Consider the following 11,504-nt stretch of genomic DNA (forward strand, 5'->3'; position numbering starts at 1 on the left):
TACAGCTTGGCCCTGCGCTGTTGCGGTCTCCGGCATGGGGCCGACGACTTGGGCTGCCCTCCTGGTTTTGCTCCTCGCTGCTGGAGTTGGTGCTATGCAGCGCAAAGCCCCGGATCGCCGCCTCCAAGGCTTTGGCTGCCAGTCAGGGGTTTTGCCCTGTTTGCTCAGGACCTACCCTGGAAGAGTCATGTTGTGTCAAGCCCCTGGGACCCCCCATTGCAGCCCGTCCTGCTCTGCAGCAATGGCAGTATGTAGCACTCAAGAGCTTGTGCAAGGTCCTGCACAGGCAGAAGTGGCCAGGGGCTCTTGTGGGCAGCAGCATCCCAGCCTGCCTGTCCCCCTGCGGCAGAAGCAGCCCAGGAGGCGAGCACCTTGCTGTCCTCAGCAAAGGCAGCTGGACAACAGTTCCTGGAGGGGACAAGGAGGCTCAGTTTTGGGTGCCCTCTAGCCTGTGCTTCTGGGCATTGTCCTGCCGAGAGGGAGTGGGCTGGTGGGTCTGGGGACGCTTCTGGGCAAACTGTTTCTTGTAGAGAGCACTGCTGTACTGCAGCTCCGGGGTCACGAGCCGCCGGCACATGCGCTCCGTCTCCTTATCCAAGCCCTGCTTGAGGTTATAGCCCAAGATCTTCGCTTTGCCATGCTGCAGTGGCTGCAGGGAAGAGTCCTTGATGTCCTTTGGGGCCACGCTGCCTATCCCTTGCAGGCAGGTTCTCGCCAGCTCTGCCTGCCTCTTCCGAAGCGCCTTTACTTCCTGCTGCATGCGCTCCCTGCCAATGTCTTGGTCGATCCTTTCCCAGAAGGTCCTGTTGAAGTGGGTGTAGATTTCCCAGTCCAGCCTGTTCCAGTCCTTTATCTTCTCCACGATGGTGTCCGAGAGGGGGGACTTGGTGCTGCTGTCCCTGATGTTGAGTGGGAAGGAGATGACGCTGTCCAGGTCCCAGCACAGCATCTCCTTCAGCAGCACCATGGACTCGTCAAAGTACTCGGAGATGAGGAGCAAGTCGAAGGACGCCTCGATGGCCTTCAGCATGAGTTGCACCCGCTTGGCTGAGACCGCTCCGTTGGGGTTGAAGCCAAAGTCAAATGTCATGAGGTTCCTGGCGTAGTGGCTGTCACTGTCTGCAGGGTTGTAGTAGTGGTAGGGCTGGTTGAAGAACTCCTCCAGGCTGCGGGCACGGGAGAAAGCTGATGTGCCCTTGTAGTACATGAAGGAGGACTCCATAAGCTGCACAGGGTTCCTCAGGATGGAGAAGTAGATGGCTGAGCTGGACACCACTTTCTGCACCTGTGGAGGAGAAAAAGGAGGTTTTAAAGGTGAGGTAGGGAGAAAGGACCTGCTCGCTCGCAATCCTGTGCTCTGCTGGAAAGCAAAAATGCTCACGGGTTGGAGATGGTGGGTGCTGGGGAGGATTTCAGGGTGCAGCTCATCAAAGGAGCATTTGTGTCTGCTGTGGGGAGCCCCAGAAGAGGTACATGGGGAGAGCAGTGACCAAAGCTCCCCACTACATCCTGCCACAGCTGGGTGGCCTGTCTGGGCTTGAGATAGGATCTATCTCCTTGCCTTTCCCCAGATCTGCATGTCATCAAGTGGCATCCAGAAGGGTGGATGCTGGGCATGGCTGACCTGAGCTGATGCACTTAAGGCATTCTCCTCTTGCAGCTGCTACCTTCTGGGCCTGTCCAGGGAGCAAGACACCTCCAAGTCCCACCAGACAAGAACAAGATAATAGTTGCCGACTGCTACAGATGCTGTCCCCTGGCTTGTCTCATGTCACATGAGATTCATCAAACCTGTTTACAGAAGCTCTCAGGAGATGCCCATAACATGCAAGGTACCTGGGGCCAATCCTGTCTCTCTTTAGCTTCATCCCTGAAGAGTTTACATGCTCTACAGGTGTCCCACCTTGCTCCCCATGAGCACTTCTCTCCCTCGCCCGTTTGCCCCTCCCAAGGCATCACGGCTTTGCCAGTACCTCCGGCTGCAGGAATCGCATGTGGTGGCAGAGGATGTTGAACCGCTGAGGGCTCCTAGGGGAGAAGCCCTGCACGAACCTTGCCAAGAAGTGGCGCGGGTAGAAGAGCTGGTTGCCACCCCCAATGGGGAAGGCGAAGGTGAGGTTGTGCGTCTCACCAAAGCGGAAGAGGACATTCATGACCGTGCTGCTGGCGCTCTTGTGGACTTTCAGGAAAACAATGTCAGTCTTGGGCTCACACATCTCCCCTTGAGAGGAGACCCCTCTGGTCTGCTGGTCTTCTTCAGGTGTCACCTCCTCAACCTTAGAGACTTCTGTCCAGCTTGGGAAAAATCCCCTCCCCAGGTCTGTCTTGTAAAAGTCCTCTGCCTGTAGAGGTTGAGCTGAATTTGGCACGGCGTGTTTAAGTGAGCTGCCCCACTGATGGTGGGGGGAACCCATGGCTTGAGGCTGAGACTGGCTCTGTACCACCGCCTGTGTCGTTCCTGGTGGTGACGTTCTCCTGTGCTTCTCTGTGGTCATCTTGTTTGCAAAGATTATGAACTTGCTGGTGACAGCATCAGCATCTCCCAAAACTGTGGAGATCCTCCCAGGAAGACTTGGAGAAGGACCCTCTCTGGTTGCTTTTCTCAGGCCAGGAAGCTGGGATTTCAGCCTTGTGGATGAAAGATGGGCTTTCACCTTCTTGCTGCTCTCCACAGGCTGCCACGTCCAGTGTTCCTTTTGGCTGCCTGGGCTGCTTTCCAGTGGGGTCTCCTGGCTGAAGTACAGATGAATCTGAAAAATGTCCTGCGCGCTCTCAGTCGAAGTGGTGTCTGGTATGGCTTTCCTCTGCCAGTGTGGGGAATTGTCCTTCCACAGCGGGTCTGGGGTCTGGAGGGCATAGCTGAGCTGCTTCTGGCCATGGTCTGTGGTCTGCTGCAGGGCACACTCCAGCTCGCACCGGCAGTTTCTGTAACAGGGAGGACTTGAGGCTCAGCTGCAGAGGATGGAAGGAGCGTGCAAAGAGGGCAGCTCCTCTGCAGCCCAACAAACCCCCCCTGCAGACACCCCAAAGCGTGTTCCCCTGTCTTTCTTGGGGTGGGTGGCATTGCTGGCGGATGTAGGCCTTGACCACTGCTGTGGGAGGACGGGGTGGGTGTAAGAAGAGAAGGACAGGTCAGCAGCAATGTGCTAATTCTCCTGTCCTGCTGGAGCACTGTGGGCTGGTGGAAAAGGGCAAAGCAAGAGGAGGCAGGGAGAGAGAAGAGTAGGTGGCCTGGAAAAGCTGGACGAAAGTTTGCAGATGACCCCGGACTGCAAGGACGCTCAAGGGCTGTAGGGTTTTGAGGCTAGCCAGGACAAAGCCCAGAGCAGCCTGGTCTGGACCAAGAGCGGGCTCAGCTCTGGCCAGGGCGTAGGGGTTGGACGAGAGGAGGGGTCCTCTCCCACCTGGATTTTCCTTCCTGTCTAAAGAAGACACTGTTGGGTGGTTTTCAGGAGGGTGGTTTTGAGCCCACCTCAGTGGCCAGCAAAAGGCTGGAGGATGAGGTACAGGTTTGCAATCCTGCTTGGGACCTACTTGGCAGGCTGCAGCTTGTCCACGACTTGAAGCATGACCAAGAGGAGGATGAGGAGGCTGAAGAAGACCCAGAGCCGACCTGGCTGGCACCTGTATATTGCTTGCAACTTCCTGTAAGGAAGCAGACATTTCAGACCATTAGTAAGTAGAAGAAATGCATGTGTGAGGCAGGGGGGAAAGAGGCCTTGAGATTTAAAAAAAAATTTTTTTTTTAAGGTAAGGTCACGTTTTCATGTGTGGAAAAGGTGCAGAGGCAGCGATAACCAATGAACCTCAGAGGCTGTGCTCAGGCAGTGTAGCCTAGTGGAAATTTCCAGCTGGGACACAAATATCGCACTGAAAGGTAAACAGTGATAACTGCAAAGTCCCTTGGCTGCTCAGGACCAGCGCAGCTTGAGCTCCTGCTTCGGCAGCAGGAGCAGGCACTGCTTGCATTTGCCCTGCCCTGCCTCGCCTAGAAATATCAGGACCCTATCTTTATAAACAAAGACAATAAAGCTTTTTTTTCCCTGCTCTCCCCTTCTCTTGATGCCTGCTGTTGGAGGTGATTGCCACCTGTGCAGGCTCCAGCTGTGGCTGCAGATGTGATGCTACCGTGGGGGCCCCAGCTGCGCCTCTCTGGTGCGTGACCTGGCTTCTAGTCTGGTTTTAGCCAAGCCTACAACAGCAGTGTGATTTCTTCAAGTTGTCAGCACTACGCTATGGGGTTTTGGGTTGTGTGTGAGGACATTCAGGCTGTGAAAAACATTGCCATGGGACTTTTTACTGTTTGTAGGGCTTGCTGCAAGCCCTGGTGGAGCTTGATCGTAGCCTTAATCTTAAGCGGAGCAGTCAGAGGACTAAGCTTCCTGGAAAAAAGGATTAGTTTGCATTTAATTTCTGCTGGTTTCTACCCAGGGAATGTATTGTTGCCTAACAGGAGATGATTTGTATCGACAGCCCGGTTAAATCCGCTGTTGTGGGCTCCTCCTTGGGTGGGAGTCCAGCCTGCAAGCCCCAGATGTCTGCTCTCCCCCTCTCAGAGGGAGGGAGCAGGCACAGGCTGCTTTGCTGAGCATGAAATGGAGGGATCTAATTAATGAGGAATTAATGAAAGCAGAAATTTGGGCAGAGCCTGCTTGGAAGCCACATTCCAACAGCTAATCTGTGTTCGTTGATGTTGCCCGCTTCCTTCAGTGGTCAGTTTTGGACCAAGAGAGTGGGCCTGTGACGGCACAGACCTGTTTGTCTTCATCATCGCTTCTTCATCTCCATGGTGCTTTATCTCCTACTCCAGGCAGTCTTGTGACATGTGGGAGAAGCACTAGCTTCATGAGCTAGCAATGATGCAAACATGGGCTGCCTGAAGTGGTCACGTGCATCCCATTGGTACTGGTCAGGAATTTGGGTTTGCTATTGAAAAACTGGATTTGTTCCAGAAAAATCATCGACTGTTAGGACCAACTGTAGTTTGCTTATTACAGCACTACTTCCAGTGGTTGTGCATCAGTTTGGACACTCATGGGTACCGTTCTGCCCTGCTCTCAATAATGTCGCTTACTGAGTTGAAATGCTAAGGTCCTCCTAGGAGATTTTTAATGTCTAAAGTTCTTGGGACTGTAAAGGCTGGGAGGTCTTAGGTCATGACAGTGCTGCTGAGGATTCAAAAGGCACATCATTACTAGCACAGTGAACAAACTAGTCGTCAGCAGCACAGCATCCCCAAAACCTGATGGCAACCTGGAGGTATCCATGCTCATTTTCCACTTGAGGAGCAGACTGCCAAGCTTGGATGAGAGACAGGCGGCTGGTGAACATGCGCATGGCTCGCTGCCTGGCCGTGCAAGCAGCACAAGGAGAACCTCGTGCTGTCAAAGATAAATGGGTATGACAAGCAGAATGATCAGAAAAATGCCAAATGCTTAAACAGCGCTTAAAATACCAAGACATGTTAAAGGGAGAGGGTTGAATTGGAGACTCGGGGCTGCCACAGAGCTGCAAGGCTTGTTGAAATACCCCTGCATGGAAGATCACTGATGGCCAGAGAGACCAAAGAGGGAGAAGGCAGTGAAGGAGGAGTTGCTCCAGGATGAAGTGATTCTGCTGGACAGATCTTGTTGGAGACTTGCTCCAACTGTCCCATCACTCAAGGCACAGCTGATGGTAAGTTTGTCTGCCTGGCCAGCCTAAGAAAAGCAGCAAGAAGGGAATGAAGAGCTAACTAACTGTGATATTTAGTGATATATGCAAACTGTCTCTTTGGGGAGATCTGCACAAACAGCCAGTAGTGAAGGCAGAATGATGCAATGCTTCCCCGGCAAGCGGCGATGAGGTGGCATGCTCTGCTACTCCAGTATCTGTATTTTGTGCAGATATAATTCTGGACTTGCTTCCACAGAGGTCCCTGGTTGGTACTAAACTTTCAACCTGTAGAGAATCTGTGAAAGATCCAGGTCCTTCTGCTGCTAGCCTGCTGCCTCTTTTGAGATGGCTGTTGTGTTGGTTGAACAACCAGTTGAGAACACGCAACACCTTGCTGGCTGCTTGGGTCTGATCAGGCTAGCATAAAGACCAGAGCCCTTCCTCCAGGCTAGCTCTGGTAGCACACACGTGCATCAAGGAGGGTGTGCTAAGAAAGGGAGACCTGTGGCAGCACTGAATTTTGTGCTGAAGATGCCAAGAAGTTGCACAGAAGGATAAAATGGCACATGTAGCATGAGAAGCCTTTGTCTTTGAGGCTGGAGCAGCTGGATGATTTGTAGCTGGATAACGAGCCTTCAAAAGGCCCAACTGCTTTCCATGGGAAACTCCTTCACAGCCTTCTCTCAGTTTAACATGCCAGGATGAGATCATGGGCGTGGGTGTCTTGGGGCAGAGTTAAATACCAGGAATCAAAGCACCAGGAAGATGCCCAAGATGCACTTGGAGCTGGTGGGAGTCAACGCTGCCCCTTAGGGCTGGTTGGGCTGTGAGACCAACCTGCAGTCTTTGGAAATGCCTCTGGCTGCAGGCAGGCTATAGCTGAAGAGCTCCCGCAGATCAGAGTCTGTGTGCTGTCACCTCCAAAAGTGACAAATCAGGGTGCAAAGATGGATGCAGCACCACAAGGATGCCTTTGGCTGCGAGGGGTCAGCAGCAGAGCCACAACAGCTGAATCCTCGTATGGTGGCTCAATGCATTTAATCAAAACCCAATTTATTGGTCATTTATTTGCAAGAGATGATGCCCCCAGCCATGTCTCACTGCCAGCTCCTGGCAGGGGAGGGGGTGCCTAGGGTGCTGCTTGGAAGCCGGTGCTGCTTGATTGCAGCAGTACTGCAGATTCCTCCTCCATTTTTTCCCCTCTGCTTGAAGCAGAGAGGACGACCTGCTTCCCTCTGACCTGTGCCCCTTCCCTGTCCAACACAAAAATAAATGCACTGGTCGAGATGGGTCTGTGGTCGGCTGGCACTTGCTGAGCCATGCAGGGTCTCAGCCGACTGCCAGGTGCTGCGGGAGGTGCCGAGACTGAGTTCACTGGGCAGATAGGTGGCAGAAAATGACTTTATTGATTTGCTGTGGCTAGATACGCTCCAGGCAGCAAGCGATGTTGCATGGGGAATTAATGTACACAATATGTACACCAGCGATAACCCGCTTCTTCTGACCAGCGATTGGAGCCATTTTCTTCACTTGCAACACAATAAAGGAGAAAATGGGAACAACGGTCTGCAGGACACTCAGGGGAAGATAAGGTAGTGCAGTGAGGGCACAACAGCACTGCCTGCCTGTGTCAGTGCCCAACCTACCCTTGAAGCAGCTGGGTTAGGAAAGACCCTGAGCCCCCTAGCACTGCAGCTTGGTGTGCAGCAGTAGAGTGTGCAGCACCCCAGATGCTGCAAGCACATGTGGAAAGGCTGTCCTGCCCTGAAACGCTCTCCCCCAGCAAAAGGGCACTGCCGTGAAGTCAAGCCTTGTCCTTCTCTGCTCCTCTTCCATCATCTCCAAAATAGAGGCTGTGGAAGAGCACGCCTCACACTAGATACATTAATTGGGTTGGCCGTGTAAAAGACGTGCAGAGACATGTTTCTGTTCCACATCTACTCTGCAGGTGAGCGTGCAGAGCCGAGAGCAGTGAGCCCTTGCTGGGATGAGGCAGGAGGGATCAGCATCCTATTTGTCCTGCCAAGATCTTTGCCATTCTTCTTCCTTTGCGGTATCGGGCCTTACAAAAGATGCTGTTTTCCTGCCTAGCATGCAGGGGAGAAATGCTGCCCTTGGAGCTTCAGTAGAAGAGAGAGCCCCATCAACCCAGACCTCCCCACATTTATGTGAGGCAGAAGCGCTCCTCTGCCCATCCCCATCATCGCTTCAATCTCCAACCATTTCTCAACTCAGAAGAACCTACAAGGACATGACCCCTGGGTAGGATGGAAATAGAATTTTACTTAAGGAAATAGTATTTTACTTAAATAAATAAATAAATAAATCCACTTACGTGATCAAATACCTTCTGAACTTCAGCATGGTGAGCTGGAGCCTTGGCTGGGGAGTGGGTGGTTATCGTCAGACTGGGAGAATGGAAAGCAAACACACGGAACCTGGCTTGTGTGCCTGTGGCCGGTGGCCCCTCCCCGGGGGGGGCGGCTGGGACGGTGAGCCCGCAGCAGACCTTCCTACCGGTGCCCTGCTCTCCAGCGCCTGCCGCAGGGAGTGACCAGCCCCCGCTCCGATGAGTGGCACATTTACACAGCCACAGCCTCAAGGGCTGCTGGCAGCAGGCTGCCTTCTGCAAACCGCTGCCACATCATGTAGAGTGGTGGGCAGGCTGTCTGGGTGCTTGTGGACACTGTGGGGGGTGGCCGTGTCACCCATGTCTGCGTACCTGCCTTACTCCTTGGTTTCACCCATGGCTGTTGATATTCCACTTTGACTCCTCGTGTCCTCCTGCTCTGCTCTTTGTGGTTGTCCCTTCTTTTCCCTTCTCGTGCCCTGCTTTTACTTCTTGACAAAGCTGAGGACATGGTTTGGTCATGAGTGTTTAGCTCTTGATAATCCCTATGTTGATACAGTCTTTAGGTCTGTGCTGCTGAGACCCTGTGCAGGCTGAGCCACACCTGCATGGCATGGAGCTAATCCTCTCCAACGCAGCCTGGCTCCATCCAGCCTGGGCTGGGGTTATGGCAACGCCCAGCTCCCTCCTGTGCTTCCCCTCGCTGCTCCAGGCACAGTGTTTAACCACCTGTGGCTCCAGGCACTGCTTAACATGTTGATGTCTTGCATTTGCCATCTTCAGACTTGCCTCCCATGTTCCCCCAAGCCAGCAAAGTCCTCAAGCCCCTGTGCTGGGACTGTGCTGTGCCAGGATGACCAGCAACAGGACAGCCCTGCTAGGAAGCCAACAGTTTTCCAGTAGCAGTAGAAAAATGGTCACTGGGTCTGCTTCTTTGTGGCTGGTGGACAATGTAAGACAATTCAAAGGAGGACTGGGAGGCTGCCCTCCATGATGGAGGTCCACAGCCGTTCCTTTGACCAGGGTCTCCTCCCTCTTCAGTAGCTTTTCCTTCACATCATTCCCCTTTGAGGCTCATCCCAGCATCCTGCACGGCAATCAGCAAGACACAACCATGACTTTGCGTGACCAGGGGCCCTAAGCCCAGGTAGTGGGACCACATGATTCTCATATTTGGGCACCAGACACCTGGGGCAGTGGTGGAGATGGAGGATGTGTGGCTGTGACGTGTGCCACGAGGACCAGTGGCTCAGGCTGTGCAACACCCACTCTGCAGGACCAGGCTCCCCACGTGCCTCCTGGCACTGGTGGAGAGGACCCTGGCAATGCAGGCTTTCCCTTCACCCGTGCCCATGGGTCTCAGGAAATGCATACCAGGCAGATAAGTCACTTCCAGCCCAGACCTTGGCTTTCTTGAGGGATAAAAGGGCCCAGCTTCCTCTCTCCCCCCTCACAGGCAGGGAGGCAGCTGTTCCCCCTCCCCTGGCACAGGTGAGTGCTGCCTCTACCCGTCCACCTCATCAAAACCACGTTTACTGTGGGGCTGTCATGTTCTCCACCCATTCTGTGCTCTGACTATCTACCCAGGCTGGCAGCTTATCTGGGAGTCCGGGGCTGGGTGAGAGCCACGGGCTAGCTCACCATTTGCAGGGATCAAACCCCTTTCTGCTGTTGGGACTGAGGGTTGGTGCTTCTCCCCTCTCCTTCCCTCTGCACAACCAAGTCCCGTGCAATCTGAGATGGATAAGCCCGCTTGGGGGGCCATGGAGATGTGGGGTATGTGGCTGAGGGGTCTGCGAGCATCCCGCAGGCAGGACCTTGGGAGACATCCTATTGCTGCAGGGCATGGGGCACACTTGCCTGGGAGCATCCAGAGGCTCATTAATGTGAGGGTGCCCAGACTGGCTTGATCCTGCTCCTCTTTGGTTGTTTCCTTTTGCTGGATTGCCACTTGTGGGATTTTGCTGCTGCTCAGCTCACTTGTTTCCCCAAGGACAAGCCTATCTGTTCAGGGGAACCTCATGGGAGGTCCAGTTTCGGCATGTAATCCTGGTCAGGATTGCCTGTATTCCTGTTTGCTGCCTGGCAGCCTCTTTCTTGGGTGTGAGTCGATGCATCTGTGGAAGAGAAACTCAAAAGGCAAAGTTGTCTTCTCCTGCTTGGATCTGGCGATGTGAAGCACAGCATATGCTGTCATCTGCCTGCATGCTTCTTGTTTTGGAGGCCACAATTGCAGGACCACAGCAGATCTCTTGGGCTGCTTCTGTTACCTTGAAACTGCATCCCAGACAGGCTGTTTCCAAGCATAACCTGGATGGAATGGGGCTCCACTTGTGGGCCAGTGCTAAGGGCCTTGGTGGAGATGGCAGTCCTCTGAGGTTACACCCAGTAGTCTCTTCTCTCCCGCAGGTGCTGGAGCAGGGGTCAGGATATGGGCAGGCAAATGTGTCTTTTGCAGCTGCGTCTCTTGAGAAGTGAAAGGTGCCTACAAGGAGGGATTGGGCTCTGTCTCTGCTCACCAGGTCCTGCTGGGGTGACCTAACAGGCTCATAGCTTTTGTGTACATGTGAGGACTGTCCTGGTGGTGCAGAACTGCCCCACGTGTCCGCTGCTGAGTATGACCCTCATAGGGTCATACTACAAGGGTATGTGCACCCTACTAGGTGGTGTGTTCATTCACTATCTAGGGATGGGCTGATCTCAGTAGAAGGCAGATGAGGAGTCCCAAAGACAGCTAATAGCAGAAGCCTCCAGTCCCTTCCCATCCCACGTTCCTGTACTCCCACCCCTGCTTAAGATGATGAGCAAGGAGACAGCTTGCCTTGAGACACCCAGGACCTTGCCACTCTCATGCAATGGCTTTCCTGCCTGGCCTGTCCATGTCCTGGAGCGGGGCTGCTGGTGGGTTTTTCCCAGGGTTGTGGAGCAAGCTGCACCTGCACCTGGAAAGCAGGCATCTCTGGTCCATTTGCAAGCCTGCACCTGGGTTGAGGTGAGTATGTAGGAAGGTGACCACTTCTCTGGTGAGGAGGAGAGGAGTCCCACAACCCGGATTTTCAACCTTGGGGGCTAGACCAATTACGGGAGCAATGGGTGGTGTGAGGGTTTGCAAGGGCTTGAGCCTTGCTGTAACATCAACTAGCTGTCTGCCTCCCTTCATCCGTGCCTTTTTCCTTTTCCTGCTGGGTGGAGACTACTCCAGCATAAAAATAACACAGCAGAAAGCTGTGTAATCTTTGGGGGCAAAATCGATAGCCCAGCTCAAGTGCTTCTACACCAATGCACGCAGCATGGGTGGCAAACAGAAGGAGCTGGAAGCCATTGTGCAGCGGGATAGCTATGACTTAGTCGCCATCACAGAAACATGGTGGGGTGACTCTCTTGATTGGAGTGCTGCAATGGATGGCTATAGACTCTTCAGAAGGGACAGGCGAGGAAGGAGAGGCGGCGGGGTGGCCCTGTATGTTAGGGAGTGTTTCGATTGTCTAGAGCTCAATGA

The 11,504-nt window shown here is 53.7% G+C and overlaps 1 protein-coding gene across 1 annotated transcript in view; it reads right to left on the bottom strand.

Annotated features, from left to right (window-relative positions):
• Nucleotides 1-427: 427 nt before the first annotated feature.
• LOC103915960 (galactose-3-O-sulfotransferase 2-like) overlaps nucleotides 428-11,504 on the bottom strand; it is a 26,512-nt gene continuing 15,435 nt past the window's right edge. Inside the window, exons 2-4 of the mRNA XM_009322901.1 lie at nucleotides 3,535-3,645; nucleotides 1,974-2,925; nucleotides 428-1,285 (exon numbers count right to left, since the gene is read on the bottom strand). Coding sequence (XP_009321176.1) covers nucleotides 428-1,285; nucleotides 1,974-2,925; nucleotides 3,535-3,645 — 1,921 coding nt within the window. The remainder of the gene's footprint in view (nucleotides 1,286-1,973; nucleotides 2,926-3,534; nucleotides 3,646-11,504) is intronic.

The sequence above is a fragment of the Pygoscelis adeliae genome, unplaced genomic scaffold (assembly GCF_000699105.1).
Source record: "Pygoscelis adeliae isolate BGI_AS28 unplaced genomic scaffold, ASM69910v1 Scaffold554, whole genome shotgun sequence".
NCBI classification, from domain to species: Eukaryota; Metazoa; Chordata; class Aves; order Sphenisciformes; family Spheniscidae; genus Pygoscelis; species Pygoscelis adeliae.